The 26,015-nt window shown below is 30.1% G+C and overlaps 1 protein-coding gene and 3 non-coding genes across 5 annotated transcripts; all 4 read left to right on the top strand.

The window, feature by feature from the left end:
• Positions 1 to 6,635: 6,635 nt before the first annotated feature.
• On the top strand, positions 6,636 to 13,947 carry LOC120088582 (nardilysin-like). Of its 2 annotated transcripts, none has more exons than XM_090305722.1 (5): positions 6,636 to 7,002; positions 7,266 to 7,415; positions 9,681 to 9,884; positions 13,281 to 13,402; positions 13,502 to 13,947. In XM_090305722.1, exons 2-5 carry the CDS (start codon positions 7,299 to 7,301, stop codon positions 13,743 to 13,745), a joined length of 687 nt encoding a protein of 228 aa, XP_090161848.1. In that variant the 5' UTR covers positions 6,636 to 7,002; positions 7,266 to 7,298; the 3' UTR covers positions 13,746 to 13,947. The 2 variants fall into 2 exon arrangements, with proteins under 2 accessions (XP_090161848.1, XP_038901906.1); XM_039045978.2 differs by lacking the exon at positions 6,636 to 7,002 and adding an exon at positions 7,036 to 7,181.
• A 2,100-nt stretch (positions 13,948 to 16,047) lies between these two features.
• On the top strand, positions 16,048 to 16,119 carry TRNAG-GCC (transfer RNA glycine (anticodon GCC)). Its single transcript has one exon. It is a non-coding gene; the product is annotated as a tRNA-Gly (tRNA).
• Positions 16,120 to 16,129: 10 nt separating this feature from the next.
• Positions 16,130 to 16,220, top strand: LOC120089584 (small nucleolar RNA snoR114). Its single transcript, XR_005485259.1, has one exon. It is a non-coding gene; the product is annotated as a small nucleolar RNA snoR114 (small nucleolar RNA).
• A 3,058-nt stretch (positions 16,221 to 19,278) lies between these two features.
• TRNAG-GCC (transfer RNA glycine (anticodon GCC)) lies at positions 19,279 to 19,349 on the top strand. The gene has a single exon. It is a non-coding gene; the product is annotated as a tRNA-Gly (tRNA).
• The last annotated feature ends 6,666 nt before the right edge of the window (positions 19,350 to 26,015 follow it).

Genomic DNA, 26,015 nt, shown 5'->3' with positions numbered 1-26,015 from the left:
TTTCTATAAGAAACTAGTTCTTGGAAACAACTCTCGGAGTACAAAATGACTTTCAAGGTGGGAACATGGGAAGTCATTTCAGCAGTAGTGGGAGATGTCAAGTTGTTTTTTTGGAGATTCTTTTGTCGTGTTAAGAAATGTATATTATGTACCAAAGATGAAAAGAAACTTAATTTCCATTTCATGTCTACTTGAAAATATGTGTAAAGTATCTTTTGAAGTTAATGAACTGTTCGTTTTCTTCAAGAGGTGTTCATATTTGTTCTACTGGACTTGAAAATAATTTGTATGTGTTAAAATCAACTGAAGAAAAAGTCATTTTAAATATAGAGATGTTTACAATGGCAGAATCTCAAAACAAAAAATGGAAAATTTCTTCTAACGCCTATCTTTGGTATCTCAGACTTGGTCACATAAATCTTAATAGAATTGAGAGATTAATTAAAAACGGTCATCTAATCAGTTAGAAGACAGTTTTTTACCTCCTTGTGAGTCATGTCTTAAAGGAAAAAAGACTAAAAGATCTTTTACTGGAAAAAGTCTTCGTGCCAAAGAACCCTCGAACTTATACGTTCAAACCTTTGAGGTCCAATGAATGTAAGAGCACGAGGTGGATATGAATATTTTGTCAGTTTTATTGATGACTATTCTAGATATGGCTATATTTACTTAATAGTCACAAGTTTGAAACTTTTGAAAAGTTCAGGGAATTCAAGATCGAAACAGAAAACTTATTAGGTAAAAGAATTAAAACACTTCGATCAAATCGAGGTGGTGAGTATATAAATTTACAATTCCAGAACTATTTGGTAGATCATGGAATTCAATCCCAACTCAAAGCACCTGGAACATCACAATAAAACGGTGTTGCAGAAAGGAGAAACCGAACCTTGTTAGACATGGTTCGATCAATGATGAGTTTTGCTCAGTTACCTCAATCATTTTGGGGGTATGTAGTACAGACTACGATATATATTCTGACATGGTTCCCTAAAAAAATGTTTCTGTGTTTCCCTCAAAAAGTATTTCTGTGGAAAGGACGTAAAGGTAGTTTATATTACTTTCAGGTTTGGGGATGTCTGACACACATGTTAGTACAAAACCCTAAGAAATTGGAACAACATTCAAAGTTATGCCTCTTTGTTGGATACCCAAAAGAAACAAAAAGAGGATTGTTCTATGGTCCCCAAGAAGAAAAAGTATTTGTTTCGAAAAACGCTACATTCTTGGAAGAAGATCATATTAGAAGTCATCGACCTCACAGTAAACTAATATTGAAATAAATGACCAAAGATACTACAGATAAATCAACAAAAATTATTGATAAAGCTGGTCTATCAACAACGGTTGTTGCCCCATCACATTCTTCTCAGAGTTGAGAATATCTCGATGTAGTGGGAGGATTGTTCATCAACCTGAACGCTACATGAGTTTAACAGAAACTCAAGATATCATACTTGATGATGGTCTAGAGGATCCATTGATCTTTAAACAGGCAATGAAAGATGTTGATAAGGAACAATGGATAAAAGCCATGGACGTAGAAATGGAGTCCATGTACTTCAATTCTGTCTGAGATATTGTAGATCAACCACATAAGGTTAAGCTTATAGGTTGTAAATAGATCTACAAGAGGAAAAGAGACCAAACTGGCAAGGTGCAAACCTATAAAGCCAGACTCATGGCAAAAGGTTTTTTGCCAAAAGGATGAGGTTGACTATGAAGAAACCTTCTCTCCTATTGCCATGATAAAATCAATAATAATACTCTTATCCATTGCCGCATATTATGACTATGAAATATGGCAAATGGATGCCAAGACAACTTTTTTGAATGACCATCTTGATGGAAGTATTTTTATGTCTCAACCAGAAGGGTTCATAAAACAGAGTCAAGAACAAAAGGTTTATAAGCTTAAGAGATTCATTTATGGGTTGAAGCATGCTTCTGGATCCTGGAATATAAGATTTGACACTACGATCAAATCTTATGGATTTGAACAGAATGTTGACGAACCTTGTGTATACAATAAAATAGTCAACAAAACTGTAGCATTCTTGATACTTTATGTTGATGATATATTGCTCATTGGGAATGACACAAATTACCTTGCTGACGTAAAGAGATGGTTAACATCACAATTCCAATGAAAAATTTAGGAAATGCTCAATATGTTCTTGGGATTCAGATTTTTCAAAATCGAAAGAATAAAACCTTAACATTATCTCAGACATTTTATATCTTATTTTATATTGACAAAATGTTGTCAAGATATAACATGCAAAATTCCAAAAAATGGTATGTTACCTTTTAGACATGGAATCCATCTGTCAAAGAAATAGTGTCCTAAGACACCTTAAGAAATTGAGGGAATGAAAAGAATTCCATATGCATCAACAGTTGGGAGTCTGATGTACGCTATGTTGTGTATACGCCCTAACATATGCTTTTTAGTTGGAATTGTCAACAGGTTCCAGTCTAACCTAGGACACAATCATTGGACGGCTGTAAAAAAAACATCCTCAAATATCTCAAGAGAACGAGGAACTATACGTTTGTGTATGAATCTAAGGATTTGATCCTTACAAGATACACTGATTCTGATTTTCAGACTGACGTAAATTCTAGGAAATCTACTTCAGGATCAGTTTTCACTCTTAACAAAGGAGCTATAGTATGGAGAAACATTAAACAAAGTTGTATAGCTTACTCCACGATGGAAGCAGAATATGTAGCTGCATGCCAAGCAGCTAAAGAAGCAGTGTGGCTACGCAAGTTTCTGACAGATTTGGAAGTAGTTCCGAATATGCACCTACCCATTGCTCTATATTGTGACAATAGTGGTGCAGTTGCTAATTCCAATTAACCTATAAGTCATAAACGTGGAAAACATATCGAAAGAAAGTACCATCTTATCAGAGAGATTGTACACCAAGGAGACGTAATAGTCATGCAAATAGCCTCAAAAGATAACCTTGCTGATCCGTTTACAAAAGTCCTCTCTGCTAAAGTGTTCAAGGGTCACCTGGTTAGACTAGGACTACGAGCAACATAATCTAAGGCAAGTGGGAGAATGTCAAAGGGTATTTTAGATGCCCTAGTTTATTGTATTTTTCTCTCTTTATTTCTCAACATTGTAAACATTATATATTTATATGTTTATCTTACTAGAGCGTTAGTCCAATTGGGAGATTGTTGAGAATGTCCTAACTCACAGTTTCTAAATATTGTTAACATATTCTATTTATCAATAAAAATGTTATTGAGTTTTTTATTCAATAAATTACTATTGATATTGCATCCTTTTATGAAAATCCTATAAACGAATCCATGGCTATAACATGAATACTTTAACTTTATCTGGTGACATAAAAATTGTGTGGTAACATAAAAATGGATCAAGTTTTAGTATGTAGCCAAAATGGTCTATACGTATATGGATGCGATTGGGTACCTCATTCTGGTGACACTATTGGATGCGACTCATTTTGTATACTGATACAAATGATGTGAACCAAAAATCATTCATGTAGAGACATGTGAGTGAGGCATTCTGTGCAATGAGTTTGCATAATGCCAGACCTCGAAATAATCACTTTTCTTTATAACAACCATTTACTGTTAAAACTAACTATCTCAAACTCAATGACCTAGGGTAACTCGATCTTAATCCTGAGCTAACTATAAACTTCTGTTTATTCGGGATTATCCTTTGAACTATATAGGTGAGAGTAGTCCAATAACATTTCTCAATAAGCCTCCTATGTTGGGGATAAGATCGGATAGATAGCTGGATACATAGCTTTGCAATATGGAATTCACTCCTACCTGATTTAGGGTTAGCAGATGGGTTGTTCTCTTAAGTGCTGATGTCTTGTCTTGAACAACATGGTCCCGCCCTCTCATGGAAGAGAGGGTTATGATTTATATAAGTTGGACTATAAATCAATTGTTCAATGGACGATCAGTGGGAGCTTAAGTAGCAAGATGTATTTACAAAGGTAAAACGATAATCTTTGACCTAGCTGTAAATACGGACGACCTGCGAAAGATTGATTACCGATTATGGTTAAAATGGACAGAAATATATCTACAGTGATGAGAATGCAACTATCGAGCTATAGTAGAATGTCTTGATAGTTAACGAATAGTGATTAGTTCAGTTTAAAGAGTTTAACCAATCAATTACAAATCGTTGGAGCTCATGATTTGTAGGTCCATAAGGTCTCTCTATTAGCTCGTAATTTGGATTAGTAAACTGAGTAATCTTGATGAGATTTGAAATTAGGGTTTAGAATTTGAAATGTTCAAATTCAATTAGGGTTTCTATTTATTGTATTCGATACAATTGAAATGTTTAATTTTATCAAAATTAAACGAAATTGGAGAATCGATTAATGTTTAAAATAGATTTAAACATTAATTGTATAAAATTAATTTCATTATAATGGAATTGGTCTTTTATTATTTTAATATCATATATTAAATTAACAAAATTAATTAAAAGATTTAATTAATTAGTTTTATTTAAAAATTAACTAACTGAATAATTTTTACACACACATATATATAACTAATAAATCAAATAAATTTGTTTTATTTGGAAATTAGTTTTAGAAATCATTTTTGAAAACTAAATTTGAAAGCAAAACCAAATTTGAAAATTCAAAGTGGATATTTCCAAAATTTCCACTATGGTGCAAGGCATTTTATTCATCTAATTCCATTTTCTCCATGAAGTAGGAGCTGGCCTTTATGCAAGTTTTGAATTTGCATGATGAAAGCTCTATAAATTAAAGTGCTAGGCTGAATATGATTTTAAGCTTTCAAGAACTTCTTCAAGAACTCTGCAAAAACCAAAACCCTCTTCATATCTTCATAATATCCAGCTCAATTTAGTGTTTCCACCACACAATCCTTGCAAGAGAATAGTAGAGAAGATCTTCGTGGTGGTCTACTTGTAGATTGAAACACTTTTACGTGGAATTCAGTTGGTGTTGAAGAGGATTCATCAAAGGTATTGTGTTCAACAAACCCTCTTCTGTAATAATTACTTTGAAACATGTTTTAAACCCAAATTAAGTATAATTAGAGTGCTTATTAATTTTGATTTTCTCCGCTGCATGTTAATGTACACTATCAGGGATGCTTTTTTTATTTACCACTAGGCCAACCTATGATGATTTGGTCTGTCACACTCCTTGTATAATATCCATAGTAACCCTCATTAACAGAGCCTTTTCCCCAAAGCATTGTCCATATATAGTTCTCCATTTAACACAAATCAAGTCGCATCAAGACATGGTAGTGATTCCTGGTACAGCCTCTTCCATCTACTACCAAATGTTGTGATCACTCCCTTGGAAGAACGAAATTGATTTATTTGTTAGATAACATGGGGTTGCATCTATACAGGGGTGCACTTCCTGATCCGAGTTTTGCTTTGTTGGTATCTTGTTGTACTTTGAGCATTAGCCTCATTTCATTACCTTAATGAAGAGACTTGTTTCTTGTTTAAAAAAAACATGGGGTTGCATCTCAAAGTCAATTGATAATGAAAGCAGTAATCTATGTAACCTATAAACTTTATGAGGTCTCTTGATTTCCAATTTGAGATTCTCAATGTCCTTTCAAGTTAATGCCTGTTTGGGTACACCATTGGATTGGATCCCATTTTTCTTTTTCTTTTTCTTTTTCTTTTTCTTTTTAACCAAATGACCATTTAGATTTCATGTGCACTCATAATATTATATTAGATAACATAAGGTTTCATCTCAAAATCAATTGGCAATAAAAAGAGTAGTTCATGTATCCTATAAACTCGTGCGGTCCCTTAATTTTTCCAGTGCGAGATTCTTGGCATGATGTAAGGTGACTTCTTACCGTATGAATTTATTGAATGAAAGCTGGGAAAATTAAAAGGATATTGTCCTTTTAGAAACTATTTAGGAAAATATTGTCGTTTTCAAACTATTTGTAAAAATATTGTTGTTTTTTTTTTAAATAAGTCGAGGGTTGAAAATTCGACCTAAGGTTTGTGATGTTGGAGTGTTGTGAATGTTCTTTCTGACTAATTTTATTTGTGATGAACACCAGTCATTTATTAACTATTCTAATTCTTTTAATGCAGAGCATTTATCTGTCTATCCAGCAGAACATGTCATTTATGGAAACTATGTACACAAGATATGGGACGAGGATTTGGTCAAGCATATTATTGGTTTCTTTACACCCGAAAACATGAGGGTTGATATAGTATCAAAAGATTTCGGTCAGTTGGGAGGTATGTCAAGTTAGTTTTTTTACAAGGTACACCCATTTTGGTTTCAGAAGTAACTAAATAATAAGGAAAAACTGTGATGTGGCCACCTTGACACTACAATACAGATTATGCATCTGGTTGGGGTTTTATCTTTGAGGAAAATTATTGCAGTTTAGACGATGGCTGGAATAAAGTGAGTGTCAATGTTTCCATTGGTTTTCAACACTGAGGAATTACACTCATCTGTGCAATATTTTTGGTATAAATATAATTAATTTTTTATTTTTTCTAAAACAATGAAAATTTCTGCCAATTTATTAAGCTTATAAGTAACATATTCAATGTCCACTTGCTAAATTTCTCTCTCTTCCAGAGTTCAAAATTGAACCCTGGTTTGGATCGCATTATTATGTGGATGATATTGCTCCTTCTTTGATGGATCTGTGGAGGGACCCTCCTGAAATTGATGCTTCATTTCATCTGCCTTCAAAGAATGAATTCGTTCCATGTGATTTTTCAATTCGTGCTTGTAAAGTTTGTAATGATCTTCCGCTCAAATCTTCTCCAAGATGCATACTTGATGAACCATTGATGAAGTTGTGGTACAAGCTGGACAATTTCCTCGGGCGAATACATGGGGCGTACAGTAGTTTGAAAAATTGTCTCTTGACCGAGCTGTTTATTCACCTCCTTAAAGACAAGCTGAATGTGATTATATATCAAGTTAACCACTTACGTCGGTAAATTACTTGGCAATTTTGTATTACTCCATTTCTGGCTATTCCGTAAGAGAGGCCAAGGGATTGTTGTCCATTAATGGGCTTTAACTGTTTTGTTAAGAGTCTGCCTTTTTGTTTCTATTAAGACTTTATCTTTAATCACCATAGTGGATACTGTCAGAAATCAACACAGTAGTATTGTGAGTTGTAACTAAATAGAAAGATTACAGTTCCGGCATTTTGTATCCCATTTAATGTAACGAGCTTATGTTCGTCTTTTTCAGGCCAGAGTTGCAAATCTGGAAACTTCGGTGGCTATGTATGGGGACAAGCTGGAGCTGCAGCTGTCTGGTTTCAATGATAAGCTTCCTAATCTTCTGTCTAAACTTGTGGCCACTATCAGCACATTTATGCCTTCAGAAGATCGTTTTAAGGTGTATGCCATTTTATTTTTGGTTTTTCTGGGAGATTGGTCTTAATAATCGCTTCCTGGTATTCGGTATTGCCATGTTTACTGACATAGACTTTATAAAGGTAATCAAAGAAGATATGGAGAGGATTTTTAGAAACTCCAATATGAATCCTCTAAGCCACTCGTCATACTTGAGATTACAAGTTCTGTGTGAGAGATTCTATGATGTAGATGAGAAAAGTGATGTCCTAAATGGCCTGTCTTTTGTTGATTAGAAGTCGCATATCCCTGAGCTTTTATCCCAGCTATTAATACATGGACTACCAGACATCTTAAAATACTGCTGCATATTCTTGACAATTAATATAACTAACAATTTTTGTTTTCATTCCTTTTATTGTCCTTAGTTCCATATCTGGTAGTTGCCATGAGATTTAGTAAACAGAGGCGTTTGATAGGCAGGTTTGGAATCTTAAGCTTGAAAATGTTAAGTCTAAGGGACTAACTTGGGGGTTTAGATAGCTTGAGTTTGATAAAATTGTGTTTGAAGTGCATGTTTAAGTTTGGGAATGAGTTTCATATTTATAAATCTCCAGTTTATGAAATATTCTATTGTCTTTCATCGGTGATTAGATTTAATATTAGTTTAAGTTCTTCATCTTAATTTATTTATTTTTATTATTTTAAAATGGTTTTGTTTAAAATAAAATAACTAATACTGTATTTCATATATTTTTGTTATTTTAAATTGACCAATTAAATATGTAAAAAAACTGAATGATTTAAACAAAATTCATTTGGTAGATTTTTTAAATTGACTACGTGAAAATGAAATATATATTTAATTTGTATATAAGTAAGGTTAAATTGAATATCATACGTTTCTTTTGGTTTGAATAAATCTAATTTGTAAATTAAATACTTTTTGAATATCGCTAATCTAAAATTGAGTATTATTTAGTTTAATAAATATAGTTTAGTAGTAGGTAATTCAAATTAAACCCAATTTCAATTACTTTTCCATAAAATTTTAAAATAATATCTGTTTTTTTTTTCATTTTGAAATTGAGATTTGAGTAAAATTATAATTTTATTTTATTTATTTTTCTATAATTTAATATTTTAATTTCACTAAGTTTTAAAATAAAATTTCATAGATTTTTGTAACTTTAACTAATTTGAAAATGATATTTTTTTTACTATAATATGCTAATTTAAAATTAAAATAAATTAATATGTTAATCTTAAAATCAATTATTGAAAATTTTTATATATATATATTATAAAATTACATTTTTAATTCTTAAAGTTTTGAGGAGCAAAAAATTCCTAAAATTTGAATTTGAATTTTTATTTGGCCTTCGAATTGGTAAAAACCAACATTATTTGTCCTCTAATTTTAAAAAGATGATTATGTGTCTTTGAACTAGTTAAATTGACTATAAATTAAATTAACCAAAAACATATCCTCATGTAGAGGAATTTTGTGCAAAGGAAACTAATAAAAAAGAATGAACATTATGACACTTTATTTTAAACAAATAAGGAAAGAGAGAGAATTGAAAAAATCCAAGAAAAAATTTAAAAGAGAGTATTTTTTTTAAAAAAATATTATTATAATTAAAATAAAATTTAAAATGTAACAAACCAAAAAAAAGGTAACCATGGGTTGAGGGGAAATATTGTTTACTTTTCAAACCCATGGGAAAGAGTGTAGAAAGTCATCTAGACCCTTGCTCAAAACAAGGATTGGGCCTATAATGTCTAACCTCTCTAAAATTAGCACCCCTTTAGGTTTGGCTAGTGTGTCCGAGTCCAACACGTGTTGAACACTTTGACATGTATTGAATACTTTACCACGTATTAGACATTAGTTAGAGCAATAGATTTGTTACACTTAGACGCAGGTCGAATGTGTGTAGACATGCATCAAACACTTGTTACTGTTAAGTATATTGTATACTAAATAAACACATGACAAAAATAATAAATTTTAAGAGTAATATACATCAAATTAATTTTTTAAGTATATTAATGCATAAACTCATTGACTTTGAATTTCCTTCTGGTATAAAATTGATATATATTTTAATTAATGTGTCTTTGCCATGTCTATGTCCTAGACTTTAAAAGTGCCACCATGTTTGGGTGGTATCATATCCGTGTGATCATGGCTCGTATCCATATCCGTGTGTTTTTCGTTATCATTTTATTTCTCTATAATGTTCTATATGGAGATACGTCTATTTTCTGAGGACGTCATGTTTATTTTTGACATTTTGAGCAGCTTTACATTGAGGGACTTTGCCATGGAAATTTCTTAGAAGAGGAAGCAATAAGCCTGTCTAACATATTTAAAGACAACTTCTCTGTACAACCACTTCCTTTTGGAATGAGGCATTATGATCGTGTAATATGCCTACCTCCGGGGGCTAATCTTGTTGGAGACGTTAGTGTAAAAAATAAATTGGAGAGAAATTCTGTGCTAGAGGTAATGACAAACGAAATCTATTTCCTTGTCCTCTGGAGTCTAACTCTGATTTACTATTGCCGATCATATCTGATGGCACAGGTCAACATGTTTCTTGACGCGCTTTTACTTTTTGTTTCATGGTGCAACTGTACTTTCAAATTGAGCTGGAGGTTGGAATGGAGTCAATCAGACAAAAGGCTCTGATTGATTTATTTGATGAAATTATTGATGAACCACTTTTCAATCAGCTAAGGTGATTTTTTTAAGGGAGATTCATTCACATAGAAAACTATACCTTCGTAAATTTCATTATTCAACTCAGTGTTTCAGTTTCCTCTTCTTATCCCTTTGCATCTAGTGAATCTGGGAGATAGCTTGTGCGAAATTTTTTTCTTTCCTTTCAGAAGAGCTCCTTTTCCTTTTTCAGATTAGGAATGGAGTGGGGGATCTCAAATGTGATTTTGTGACTGGTGGAGGTGCAACTCTTAGTCTTGAGCTACCTTTTTTTTCCCTTTCCTCTCTTCTTCTTCTTCTTTGCTTTTTGATAGAATCAACCGCTTGCATTGAGGGAAAAAAAAGAATTCAAGGGCACACAAAAACATAAGCATATAAAAGCAACTCTCTAAAGAAAGAGATTCCAACTAAGTAAGATATTGCCAAGAGAATAGTTGCAAAAAAGCTTCGAGACCGAATCCCAGTGCGAAACATGAAACATCGTTAAAGACCAAACCTTGCTAGGGTCCTTATCCAGATCTCTAAACACCCTATTGTTTCTCTCCTCTCAAATATCCCATAACACAGCATACATCCGAGCAAACTGCAACAAGCAGCCTTTCTCTCTAAAAAGCAGAGGGAGGAGGAACTCCTCGATCATTGCACAAATATCCCTTTGGCTAGCTATCTAAATGTTAAACTCCTGTAAAATGCAAATTCATACAAACCTCATAAACTGGCAGCCCCACAAGAGGTGATCTAGATTTTCCTCCGCCCTCCAATGGATAATATAACAAAAGGGATCCATTAACGAGCTCTTCCTAGCAAGTCTATCTAGAGTGTTCACACGACCAAGAAACACCTGCTAGGTAAAGAACTTGATTTTTTTTTTGTGTCATAATCCTCCACACCACATCAAAGACTGACTCACTAATAGGAGAGGGATCCAACAACAACCTAAAGAGAGATTTACAAGAAAAGCCCTTAATATGATTAGGCCTCCATACACGAACATCCCTACTCCCCTCCTTAAAATCGCACTCCAACAGAGAAAGAAGAGAGTCAACCTCCCTATTGAATAAATGATAATGGAACCCAGAAGTAAAGCCCACTGAGCTCCCCGACCAGACCAAAAAATCAGAGAACGGACAATTTTTAAAGGAAGACAAATGATAAAGATGTCTAAATGTAGAACAAAGAGGACTATCCCCAGCCCACTGATCTTCCTAGTCTTGAGCTACCTGCTTATCTGATCAGAACTGATTGTCTACTTCCTTTTTGTAAGAAATCCTGTAAAGAAACCGAACTCTCTTCATTAGAGTGAGTCTTGGCGTACAAGTACTTCCTGTCCTGGTATCTTGGGGGGTTTTGCTGAGTAGATAGCTTGGTAGGGAGCTAATTGTGTTTTGGTGTGATAAACAAATCTTTCGAACCAAATGTGCTTGTTAAAGAATAGGTTTTGCTCCATAAAGTTATTATATTTAATCTGTGAGGAGGGTGCATGTGTATCTCTTTATTTCACATGGATTTAATTATTATAAACTTGAAAGTACATGGATTAAATTGTTACTAACTAAAGTTTAGATACTAAATCCTTACGTTCAAGTATTTTTTTAACTTACTTCAATGCATGCAAAGCGAGTAGGCCATACATGTTATCTTTCAAAATCCTGAAATTTTGTTAGTGTATGAAATCAACATGTTCTTAACAAAAAATGTTGACTAGAAATTTGTTAGGAACCAGGATAGTATGGGCTACTTTTGTCCCACATTGGTTAGAATGGGATGACTAATGTGGTAGTTAAGTGGCTTGACTCTCCCACCTCAATAGTTGGTTTTTGGGGTGTGGTTCTCTAAGGCGCTTAAGTACCTAACTGTTTTTCTAATAGGGATTTGACCAGGTATCGTTTATGTTTTGATGCACGATAATTGAGAACTTCATAACTGGCTTGCAAGAATTACTGGTCAGTTCAAGCCCCTTTCTCATGCAGTCACTAATTGTGTTCTTTTATTGGCTTTTCATTAATAGTAGATAAATTTATCATTTGACCATTACTTGAGATTCTGTCTCGTCATTTTAATGGAGTTAGAGTTAGTGTAGTAGCTGTCCTCTCATTTTCACATAGTTTATATAGCAACCGTATCTGATGATATATTTGGTTTCATACTTTTTCAAAACTTAATCGATCTTATTGGTGGGATTTTTATCTTGTGAGAAAGAAAAGTTTTTGTGGTGAGCTGGAATTTTGTATCATCTCATAGCTTTGAGATGAGAGAAATGATAGAATCTTTGAGGAATGAATAGGTCCCAAGTGATGTTTGCCCTCTTTAAGATTTCATGCTTCACTTTAGGTTTTGGTGACAGTTATTTTTTAAATTATTCTTCAGGTCTTATTTTACTTAACCGGAGCCCCTTTTTTGTAGTTTAGCTCCCTTTTTGTGGCTTTATTTTCATATTTTGCAAACTCTCATATTTCTTTCTTTCTTTCGTTTTAATGAATGTTCGGTTTCTCTAAAAAAAAAAAAAATAATAATAAAATTAGTTACTATATTTTGATGTTCTCGCACAAAAACTTAGAATTTCTTTGGCTTGAAAAGTCATTCTGACCATTTATTTCTACTCAAGAATCTGTATCTATTTGATATAAGATCATCATCATAGTGTAAGGTCCCTAGTTATAGAAATAATAGGATTATTAGTTATAGAAATAATAGGATTATTAGGAGAATAGTATTATGGTTATTAAGAGTGACATATTAGTAATTTGATAATAAATTTGTTAAGAATTTTAGTTATAAATAGGATGGGTGGGAGTAGGGGTATGAAGAATTTTATGTGGGATTTTCTAATTGGAGATTTGGGAGAGTCTAACCCTCTCAAAAGACTAGGGGTTATCTTGTTCATTTTCCAATAAAATAATTCTATATTGAATTGTTCTTGGCTTTATTCTTATTAGGAGGATCGTGGCACATAGTTTCATTATATAAAAGTAGAAGTAGAATAAAGAAATAAACCATATAGTAAAGTGAAATTACATTGATATGAATAAGATTCATCTCACATTTACGTTCTTCATTTCACAGCTTAACCAATTCCAGTTAATTTCTTAGACTAGACCTTCCCATTCCCTTTTGCAATCAGACTGTTAGAATTTCAATTTAATCATATTTAATCATACACATGTGATTTTCTTTTGGCAGCTTGATCTTGATAAAGCTTCTTTTAAGAATTATAAAGATGGACTAATCAACAAGCTATTAGAGAAGGATCCATCACACTCGTGTGAGACCAATAGATTTTGGAATCAGATTGTTGATGGGAGGTATTATTGTTCATTTTCTTTCTCAAGTTGGTCCAATAAATGCATCAAAATCTTTGAATGACAAGTATTTACCGTTACCAAAATGGAGTATCTGTTCAGGTACATGTTCGATATATCCCAGAAGGAAGCAGAGGAATTGAAGAACATTCAGAAGAATGACATTGTAGATTGGTACAAAACATACTTGCAAGAATCGTCCCCCAAATGTCGTAAACTAGCCATTCGAGTATGGGGTTGCGAGGTAAACATGATTGAGGCCGAGACCCCATTGAAATCTGAAGTATCCATTAAAGACGTCGAAGCTTTTAAGATGTCATCAACGTTTTACCCAAGACCCTGTTGAGCAGGCAAAACCACAAATGATGTTTTGATCTATTCATTTTAGAAATGGATTTACCAATACACATTCGGCCTTTTGAATTGTAAACATTGTTTATAGACATGGATATTAAATATCTGGGGTTTGAGATAATTAATGTATATGTTTGAATATGTAGAATAATTAATGTCGGTGAGTTTAATGTATGTGTTTCTTTTACCAATTACATATATATAAACCAAAATTAAAATAATTAACTATGAAATATTAAGAGAGTCTTGTTTAATAGTTTCAATTATTGTAAAATTATGTTTTTGCTATAAGATTGGTTGTAGATATTGCAAAATGAGTCAAATTAATTATAAATATTGCAAAGTCTTAAAATAGTTTATAAATATAGCAAAATTTTACTCTTGTTGGTGCAAAAAGTTCAAACCAATCCACCCTTGCTCGGACCAAAATTTTTTGACAAAATTGTTGGACTTTTTAGAAATTTTGAACATTCATAAAAGTTTCAAAATTGTATGTGTGTCGAAATTCTTAAGAATATTTTTACTGAAATTGGCACTTGATTGGTGTAGGTGATCTAAAATGGAAAATTGATCACCATACTATTTTAGGTCATCACTACATAGTTTCTTAATTTATGTCTAAACTTTCAAAGGAATTCTACTTCAAGTAGTTTTGAAACATTTATGAAAGCTCATGGGTAATATTGCTACTTTTTTAAATTATAAAGATATTTTTGAAATAAGAAGCAAAATATAGAAGTATTTTCTATAATTTAGTCTAAATAATTGGTTAGACAAGTAAAGTATTTAAGTCGCACTTGCTACTTATCTTAAAAAGTTTATTATTACACTTTTTAGCTTTTTAAGTTTAACTCAATACATATTTTAATTATTTGAATTAGGTTTAGATTACATTTTCTTTTCTACTTCAACATGTATCGTGGAAGATTTGAATTTTTGACCTTTTGATCAAATGTATGCATCTTGACCATTGAGCTATGAGATTTTTGTTGGAGTTTCAATAAATTGGGCTTTCTAGAGACTTTATTTACATACATGAATGTTTAACTCGTCGATTGTTTTAGTTCAACAAATAATGGGTGAAGATTTAAAACAGTGACTTTTGGGGAGATAAACTTTTTGGATGAGTAAAGTGTTTAAGTCATGAATTCGGGTTGAAAATTCCTATAACCCAAGCACCCTTTATTAAATTATGAACTCAACCCGAAAAAATTGAATTTATATTGGTTCAATTTCATTGAGTCTCAATTGAATTCACATCTCATAATTGTTATATAGAGTTATTTAGTTTTCAGGTAATTGCAACGTGTAGCACTTCTAAAGCTAATAATTAAGTGTATAACAACATTTTTAAAGAATTGCTAATATAACAAAATCTATTAGTGATATACTATATCGTCGATCAACTCCTATCAGCAATACAATACTACTAGACTTCGAGAACTTGATCTAAATTATGTTATAACGGTAAATTCTTTTGTATTGTGCTTAGACTTGATTGCTATATTTATAACTATCTCTTAGCTTTCAGCTATATTTTCAATTAATAGTGTTTAGAAAAAAAAAAGTTCATTACTTAAAATTATTGATTAACTAACCTAATCCGCACAATTTGGGTTTGGAGTTATAAATTTAATTTTAGTGAAAATGAAAATGGTCTTGAAGGGGAAGGAATCTTTGGCTGACAATAAATTTTCAACTCATTTAAAATTGTATAAATAGGTTTGTATGCGGAAATCTTTTGAGTTGTCGATTTTTTTTTTTAATTTAAAATTGACATGGAACATATTAAAAATTTTCATATTGAAAAAAAAAAAAAAAAAAGAAAAGAAAAGACATTAGCTATAATTTTATATACGCTTGACGTTATATCTTTAATGAAAATATTATCACGTTCCATACTTCACAAGCAATAGCTAGTTCATGATTCCATTTACTAATCTCACATATAATTTTATTACCATTCACAGCTAGGAACTTGTATACATACTTTTAGAGCTATTCGGTTTGCTATAATACTAGTTGCATTACCCAATGATGCTCTAAAGTTCTGATACAGAATCATCTAAAAAAATCTCGATTAGAATGAAGATATGCTAAACATGAATGCCACCCGAACACTCGATAAAGAGACCAACTCTTGAGTGAAATAAACCCTGCAGCTTCGATCTTCTTTAACAAATAATCAGGTGGTAAATCAACAAAGTGTAAGATGATGTCAATTTCCCCTTCAAGTTTTGCTATTAAATGCTTAATGTAATCATATTAGAAAATGTGAAATGTAGAGAGAACAAGCACCAGTGGTCTAGTGGTAGAATAGTACCCTGCCACGGTACAGACCCGGGTTCGATTCCCGGCTAGGTGCAGCTTTAATTCAAGCCATGATGATCAATAACGCTGACGTGGTGGTTGGGTCCATCACAGCCGTCTGATTTCATCTGACGATGTGTAAAGCGTTGCTGAGCTTGTTTTTTTTTTTTTTTTTTTTTTGCTTTTTCCTTTAAAATTCATAAATAAATACTAAATAAACATTGAAGTCAAAAAAGATATTTACAATTTCTTTAATATTTAAATGTCTTTTTTATCACGTGCTATTTAAATGTCTCGTTCTCACTACAACTTTACAATCTCTACTTTTTAGATTTTTATTCCAAATGGTGCTTAAAAAATGTATTTTTAACTTGTGTATAACATATTAGGTTAGAGATATTTTTGTAATTTTAGAACGTATTTTTTTTTTAAGTGAGGAAATTTATTGATAAGAATGGTAGAATAAACATTTATATGAGTACGTACAATATAAATCGTGACATGTGTGTAATTCGTGAATATTAGACAAGTTTCATAATAAAATTGAAAGACTAGTGAATTTATCGAGTGAAAAATTAGTATAAAATTGAAGAAAAATGCTAGCGAGAACAAAACTCTAAGAAAACCCTAAAACGAGTAAATATCCAAAGTTTCATATTTGATTTCTAAAAATATTATATATAAAAAAAAAAGATTTGTGGTTTCCAAAATCAGACATAAAAAATTAACAGTGTCTTTAAATTAACTTTTTAAGTGTTTAATTTTGAAAATAATCATTTTAAAAGAAATCGAAATGTTTGAAAATCGGTCAAAATAGTTATTAAAGTATATTTTAACTAAATTTTATCAAAAAAGTTTAAATAAAAATGAAATTTTTGAAAAACATGTTTTCCTCTAGTCAATTCAGACATGCCTTAAATCAATTATAACCTACTTTCATCTCCCATTATAAGTATTAAGGTTCATTATTGTGTTAATTTTTGAACTGCTTCATCTTCATACACCTTCAAAACTTTTACTCAACTATATACAATACATCTCTTACTCTAAATCGATGATACTCGAATGACACTCACAAGGTATATACATGTATTTATTGCCATTTCCTTACCTCAAGTTACATCTTTTCTTTCTTTAGATGAACTTTGCATTATGGAGAATTGAGGCACAAATATAGTTTTTATTTCTCTTTGGACAAACAATACAACCTCATGATCATATCTTCAATTTAAAACAAAGTCAAGTAGATTTGAATTTTAAGGAGAACCCAATTCATTTAAAAAATAACATTATGTCGCGGTAATGACACCATTCGAATTTACATATAAAGTTTCAAAATTTGTCCTCATGACTATTCATTAATTTATAATTAATTTAATATAGTTTAAAGTTATATAACATGGTTTTATTAATTTGAATTTCTTTTTAAATTAATATAGCTTTATTATTTTATTCTTTATTTTTCTCAATAAAATAATATATATTAATTTAAGATTTTTGTAAATAAATATTAATTTAAATTTGAATTTGAATATCTTCCTAAAAAAACTACAATGTTCATACATATGTGGAAAAAAAAAAGTTAAGAAAAGTAAAAATGAGATGCCCTCAATATGAAAATCATGTGCATCCAAAACTCTCTAAGATTTCTCCCTAAGGCCATCCTAGGATACCCGAGAATCTATAGATGTCCGGGTATCTTATATTACCGTAAAACAAATACACTAATTCAAATGTTTATTTCATGGGAATTCAAATCGCTGTTATAGAGTTAGTTTAGAAATTATACTATAGTCTTAAAGTGACATGTTTAATTACAATAATAAGTACACATTTTTAGGTACGTTTAGGGTTGATTTTGGAAGGGATAAAAACGATTATAAAAAAAATCTTAACTGTGTTTGGTAAAACAGATTGAGATCAAATCTGTTAAAACTACTTTTAAAAGCACGTTCATTTTATACCTATTTTTAAAATCATTTTCTACCTGCTTTTCTAAAACTATATAAAGTGCTGGTACTTTATAACAAAATCTAAAATATAGAAAAATCTAAAAAATATTTACACTTTATAGCAAAAAAGTTTCGAAAGTGCTATAAAATGTAAATATTTTTAAATATTTTTTTATATTTAAAAAGACCCTATCATATACAATTTTTAATTAATTTTAAATTTTATATATCTGTTTCTTTTTCACCTAATCAAATCTATCTTATAATTTTCATAAATTGATTGCATCTATTTAAAAAGAAAGACTATAACATATTTCTTTTAAAAAATATATATTTTCCTTAACATTTAAAAATTAATCTAGAGAAAACAAAATATATCATTTTCAACAATTATTTACAATAATAATAATAATAATAATAATAATAATAATAGTTATATTCCAATTATTATAATTAAAACAAGATAATTTAGCATTTCTTTTACCAAACACTATAATCTATTTTTCATGTTTCAAGCTTAAATTTACCAATAATAATTTATTTTATTTCACAACTGATTTTTCTAGAAGCATGATTAGCAACAATTATTTTAAAAGCTATAACAATCCTAAATACAAAGCATTATGAAGTTTGTATTGAAGAATGTCCTTCATGGAGAGATCAAGCTCTAATTAAGGTTACCTTTTCGTACTTTCTTTCTGTTATATGATTCATTTGATGGCGAATGGGATTCTCGTATATAAGATCACGGCTGCATTTAGGAGCGATCCGCCCATACTAACCACATAGTAAAAAAAATTGTCACATAGGACTGTGAATCGACCACTAAATTGAATGGTAAAATATAGATGTAATTAAGATGCATGTACTGATGCAAGTATTTTTCTATTTTATGTAAGTTAAAGGGTTGAATAAACCAATGAATGTAGTCATAGTATTAACTTTTTATCGACATGTTGATATTTTCATAGATTTTTTTACATTTTTATGGGTTCAATATGAAACACAAAATTCTTAAAACATAAAAATACAAGCTACAAAATGCTGCTAACATACGTACAATATAAATAATAAACATTTTAACTTAATTAAAAAACGTAAAATATTTATTTATTAATTCACATATATTTTAACTTTTTTATTCCTACAATAATTTTTTCAAAAATATCCATCAACGTCAACATTTTATAAATATTTTCAACGAAATAAAAACTCTGGCATTTTTATTATATGAGTAATGGTAAATTTATTAACAGCCATATAGCACCAGTGGTCTAGTGGTAGAATAGTACCCTGCCACGGTACAGACCCGGGTTCGATTCCCGGCTGGTGCAATCTTTTTAATTCAAGCGATGAAGATATAAAAAATTGCGGGCTGAAAGTGATGGTTTTGGGGTCCATCACAGCCGTCCGATCTTATCTGACGATGTAAAGCGTCACTGAAGTCTGGTTTTTTATTCTTTTTGTTGTTTTTTCTTTAAAATTCATAATTAAATACTAAATAAATATTGAAGTCAAAAAAAGATATATACAACTTCTTTAATATTTAAATGTCTTTTTTATCACGTGCTATTTCCAAATTCCACGTAACTTCCTTCTTTTCCACCTTTAGACGGATTTTTTTCTTTTCTTTTCTTTTCTTCTTTTTGTAGTATTTTAAATTGGAACCAGCTGCTCTTATTTTATATATATACTCGCACTATTTGGTTGGATTATTACGAATTTAGTTTTTAAAATTTAATTTTGTTTCTATTTAGTTTCTTAAATTTCAAAATTTTAAATTTAGTCATCGAACAAATATACACATTTTTTTATTTCATGAATCCACTATATACATTTTTGTAGCATTTTAAATTGGAAGCAACTAGTCATATAAATATGTGCTAGTTGGTTGATTTATTACAAATTTAGTCTCTAAACTTTGAATTTTAAATCTATTTGATTCGTGAATTTTCAGATTTATGATTTAGTCCTTGAATTTTGATGATTTATGAGCCTACTAGATACAAAATTGAAATTTAGAATTTGATTAAACATAAATTTAATAGTTATATATAGATCCCCTAATAAATATTACATAATAAACTTCTAATCATAACTAGTAAGTAAGAGAATATTTAAAAGATACATTTTGGTTTTCACTGGACGTGCCAATTTGTTTGCACAAGATCTTCGGAGAAATTTGATTCATGGAATTTGAACTTTGTATTTATATTAATTTCAGTATAGTATAGTGAGTGCAATCTCTAATACATAATCATTTGATGCTTTCTCTCGAAAAAATAAACTTTAATCTTCAAGCTTGTTGATATTCCTGGATGATCGACCTTTAGGCTTATTGATCTTCTTGGAGTACCGGCCTTTGGACTTATTGATCTTGTTTGATAGCTTAGATCGGTCTCTAACTTATTGATCGTCTTGGAGGATTGACCATTGGGCTTGTTTATCTTGTTGAATAACTTGGATTGGTCTCTGGTTTGTTAATGAGCTTGGATCGGCCTCCAGCTTGTTGGATCGACATTTGGCTTGTTGATCAGCTTGGATTGGCCTCCAGCTTGTTGATGAGCTTGTGCGTTTTTTCTTAAGTTTGAGGAGATTGAATCTTCAGCTTGTAGGTTATGAAGATATAGTTAATTTGTTGAAGTCTTTTGATCTTCGAAGCTTCAAATAGTTTAGATCTCCACTTTTTCAAAATTTGAGTGCTTCAGTCCTTGAAACTTGAGAAGTTTCGGTCTTCAACACTTGAGAGCGTTGGTGTTCAAGACTTGGGAGCTTCAATATTTGAATCTTGGGAGTTTAAGTTTCAGATCTTTGCAGCTTAAATCTTCAGAACTTTACTCTGTCTTCAGATCTTCAAAGATTTAGTATGTCTTCTGATCTTCAAAGCTTTAGAGGAGTTGCGTTCTTCAGCTCATCTTTAAAGCCTCTAACTTTTGGATCTCGAGAGCTTTTGAATTTCAGTCTTTAGAGCTTTAGTCTTCTATTCTTCTCCCCTCCCTAAAATGAGGAGGGAAATACCTCTATTTATAGAGGTTTCTCATGGGCCTTATTTGGGCTCGTTTGCTTTTGGGCTCAGACTAAAGTTGGGCTTGGGCCTCTTTCCTTTGGCCCAAATTTATGTCATTGGCTTGAACTGGGTTAGATCTGAGAGTTTTAATTACCTGACCCAATCCATTTATAATTTTCACAATGGACTTGTGCTTTCATTGTGATGACATGACAACTTATGATTCATCGAAATTCATCGTATCTACTAGTTAGTTTGAGTTATTGAGGAAAAAGGACATATATGTTGTTTTTTTTTGTCATATTTAGGTTCGTTGAACCTTTCCATATCACTTGAAAGACTATTTGATATTATATTGATTATGAATTTGAGATTTCTTTCGCAAAAAAAAAAATAAAAAAAAGAATTGAGATAGTATAAATTTCAATATGATAATTAGATATGAAACTTAATCGGTATTAAAATGTCAATTTCAGAAAAACGAAAAACTTCAAAAGTTATTATTATTATCATTATTATGAAAAAGATCAAGCGACTCCTTTTTCAAAACTATGATGAGATGATCTAACAAGCTAGTACCATCGATAATTTTTAATAAATAAATACATAAAATTATAATAATTTAATATAACAAATAGTGTTAAATTACAATTCTAATTCTTGTGCTTTTCTCCGGGAAAAAAAACTCTAATTTTTACAAACGTTTTGATCTTTAATATTAATTTTTCTTTAATGTCTATTTTTAAGGATATATAAAATAGTTTTTTTTCTAATTTTTTTGGATTTTTTTTAAGACTAAGAATTTAAATGTTCGATATTTTAATTTTATATATTTTACTAGTTGAACTTAGATCGATGTTAATTATATAATTCAAATGCGCTAACTCAAATAACTTCCTATTGAGTTTGAGTTACAATGTAATTCTAACCACTATTATCTTTAATTAAATAAATATTGGGATGAAAAAAAAAATCAAACATTCGTATTTTATAAAAAGTAGTGATAATTAATGGTTGGATTAATAACCATTATGTACTTAGTTTTTTTTTTTTTTTTTTTTTTTTTTTTTTTTTTTTTTAAATAAAGTTTGAAAATTTTTGAAATTATATAGATAATGCAGAAAAACATATATTACATTAATTTTTTTTTGAAAAAATTATCAAAGGAAGGCGAGATGTTTTATCATCTAATATATGTTCAAATTGATAAATTTGAAACATAGGAAACATTGAGGCCCCATTTAGTAATTATTTGTTTTTTTTTTTTTTTTTTAAAATTAAACCTATTCCATCTACGTTTCTTAGAATGATTTGCATCTTTCTTAAGTACAATGGCTAAATTCTTTTTGAAAGCTATTTTTATTAGTTATCAAAATTTGGCTTGGTTTTTTAAACCATTGGTGAAAAGTGATAACAAAAGGAGAAACAACTTTTGAAAGCTACATTTTTTTAGTTCCCAAAATTTGGCTTTGATTTTTTAAATCATCGGTGAAAAGTAGATAACAAAATGAGAAATTTGGAGGTGGAAATAGTATTCAAAGATTTAATTTTAAAAAACAAAAACAAAAAAATAAAATAATTACCAAACGGCGGTTGAATAATTATTATTTGACTATAATACATTTTTTGTTTACTATATACATAAATGGAACCAAATTTAAACCCCACACCACAAAAGAAAGGATAAGATATTTTTAATTGGAAAAGAAAAACCCCTTCACACTACTATCGGTTGTCTTTTTAGTTCTTAATCTCAAATTAATTAATTAATTAATCAATATTTTGATGATAACAAACTTACTTTTATTTATTAACAATTTGAGTATTTTTAAGTATTTATTGCATAGAGCTCGAAACAACAATTCCAACACAATTTGAATCACTCAAATCAGAATTCAAACGAAGAAGATATGACCGACAAGCTTAATGGAAAGAACTCGAGCCGATGATGTGTTAATTTTTTATCATCAAAGTGGACCAATTGAAAGGTGTCACTTAGAGCAATAGAGGAGTGATACATGGTGAACTTTTGATCCTTGGATTGATTTTAAAAAGAAAATGAATTTAATGTTCTTTTATGTTTGTGTCTAACGCTAAGTTTAGACACGTGGTGGACATTTGTTTTTTGTTGGGTTTTAAAAGAAACGATTTAAAAATATTTATATTATTATATTAGTTTTTATTTGTCTAAAAGGTGGTTTAAACAAAATTTTCTCTCTATTTAAACCAATATTCTTCTCCAAATTTCATCAACAGTTTTACACCGTCTTTTCAATCCTTCATAACTCAAAGCCACTAGTATTATTCTCTCTCTAAGCTTCAATTTTCTTCTTTTCATCTAATTCTTGAGGGAGATATTTTATGTATTGTGGGGATTAATTTGTTGTGAGCTAAAATTGTCAATCCACTATTGTGGAGAGATTGTCAAGTGTGCTCTTTATTTTCCCAAATTATAGTAAGAGTTGTTTTTTATCCCAGAAAAAAGAGTCGTTGTAATGGTTTGATCCTCAACCATGGAAAGAATCAAGTTTGTTCTTGCGCCCTTAAAAAGAAGTTGTACGATTCGACTCTAAGTCATGGAAAGAGTCAAGTCCGCAGTGACATAACCAAGAGAAGCTTGGGAAGTGAATGTAGGTCGGTTGTGTCAAACCAATATAAAATTATCGGAGTCAACTTCTCTATCTCTCTCCTATTTAATTTTACAATTTAATTTATTAATATATTTCATTGCATAAAATTAATTGTTACAAATTGTTTTTGAATTTGTTTATGTCAATCTCTTGATTATTTTTTGTTGATATTACTTGTCTAAAACTATTGTTTAAATTACTTATTAGCAAAAAGTTTATGAATTTATTTAATTGATCCATTTTTCATTAGTTTTAAAGAAACCCTATTTCACCCCTCTAGGGTTGTACTCGCACCTTTTTCTCCAATTTCAAACTAGCTATAAAAAAAAATGAAGAAGTTTAACTACAATTAACACACCTAAACTTATTTTTTTTTATTTTTTTTTTTTTAACTAGAATGATTTGAAACTTTTTATAAAGTATGTTAATGAGTGATTCTGAAATGGATATCACTTTTATCATTTTTCAAAATCATTTTAACTTTTTTTAACAATTTAAAATTGATTTGAATGACCTAAAATTTATATATATAAATATAAAATTAAATATTAAATTAATTTTGGATGATTAAAAATATATTTAAAAAATGATTTTAAATCCGATAAAAGTAGTTTAAACAGTTAAAATTACCGGAAATAGAAATGATGAATGAATTTGTGAAGGTGGTGGAAGGCGGCTATGGTGATAGACAAAGAAACGGACAGAAAAGTCATAACCGGAAGCTTTTGTTTCAACTTCTATTTTTAATTTCAATTCAACTTGCGCCAAAATCCATTTTTTTCTTTTAATTATTAAATTTTAAAACAATTTTGGCAATAAAAAGTCAATTTGATTATCTATCACATTATGCACTTGTTTTTCCTTGTTAAATTAACCAAATTTTAAACCATATCTGAATTTCTTTCCACTTTATATTTAAAAGTCAATCAGCTACTCAAATTTTTTAAGTTCATTTTATTTTAATTTTTAAACTTTTAGATATTACATTTTATATAGCGTTTATTTTTTTTTATGATTTATAAACTTGCTTAACATCAAATTTAACGTTGATGCCAAAATTTAGTCATGATCCACTTAAGCCTATAATAAAGATATCGAGAGGAGACATCAAACTGACTTATAAAAGAGATATTTATATTCGTATGATGATGATATTATGTCTAATACCCTCTGATGTTTAAGTCAATATTTAAATTGACACTACTATAAAAATTGGATTACATGACGTTTTTTCAATGTCAAGTAAAGGATATACTTGATACTTATAAGAGTGTCGAATATTCTATTGTCAAATATAATGTGATAACTTGACTCCGAAAAAACGTCAAAACAAATGTTTCTTGATACAATTTTCATGCAAGAAAGATAATACACTTGACATTGGTGGTATGTCAAGTTTATTAATTTTTTACAATGATTACGTATCATATTTTATTTGTCAAGTATATATATATATATTTTTCAAATTAAATGTCCCAATTGATATTCTCATTTTCTGCCTTGTATTCCAACAATACAATCACATCAATTAAATAAACATTGTACATTTAAGATCTATCAACTCAATGTATTCACTAAAAATTGCTTTTGTATACAAAACTCAACTTTCAACATATACAAAAGTGACAAATTGTTTAATAAGTAACCTCTCAACAAAGTACATTATTTAATCTATACATTGAGCTTTGAAATGTAAAGATCGAGAACTAAAGGTTAGGCAAACCATGTTTAAGCAAGTCAACCTGCAAAATAGAATAAATGACGATAACATCAAATTTCAAAATATAGAAATAAGTGTTAAGATACAACAATGAAAAAAAGTCACGCACAAGGGAAAATATATATGATTGGCTTACTTTATGCAATGAAAAAATATTATACGCGAAACTTAAAAAATATCTACAAGTTAGGGATTTACTGGGATTTCATTCATTCTCTTTAGACCATATCTAGCCTCAGGAGGAACAGTTACCTTTCGTCGCAAAACGAAGGAAGATGGGAGAGATTTGAGAAAATATAATAAAGAGGAAGAAGATTACTGACAAATCAAGCATATGCTAAAATTTAAAATAGAAGAATGTAGATACCTTTTCCCCAACTTTCATAACTTTCAAGCGAAAGCAACTTGACACAGTTGTAATCCCTCTATAAAGACAATCAGAGTGCATCTTTAATAGAAAACTAATACAGGAATTAATGAGTAGAAGAGAATATTGGAAGTCAAATCTTATCTACAAGCCATAAAAAATTTCTTCAACATTTCTTTTACCAAAATAAACAATTAACTCCAAATAGATTACCCAAAGTGTGGCTTGATTTGAATGTCACTTCAAAACTATAACTAAGTAATCCTTTAAAATAAT

Source organism: Benincasa hispida, chromosome 10 (assembly GCF_027475165.1).
Source record: "Benincasa hispida cultivar pf3 chromosome 10, pf3_genome.v1.1, whole genome shotgun sequence".
Lineage (NCBI taxonomy): Eukaryota > Viridiplantae > Streptophyta > Magnoliopsida > Cucurbitales > Cucurbitaceae > Benincasa > Benincasa hispida.
This window is presented reverse-complemented; position numbering and strand designations above follow the sequence as displayed.

What these genes read in the sequence shown, in the direction of transcription:
- LOC120088582 (XM_090305722.1), top strand. Translation starts at nt 7,299, where the DNA reads ATGTATGGGGACAAGCTGGAGCTGCAGCTGTCTGGTTTCAATGATAAG. An exon ending in AGAGAAATTCTGTGCTAGAG is followed by an intron (nt 9,885 to 13,280) that starts GTAATGACAAAC and finishes TTCTTTTGGCAG; the next exon opens with CTTGATCTTGATAAAGCTTC. An exon ending in AATCAGATTGTTGATGGGAG is followed by an intron (nt 13,403 to 13,501) that starts GTATTATTGTTC and finishes GTATCTGTTCAG; the next exon opens with GTACATGTTCGATATATCCC.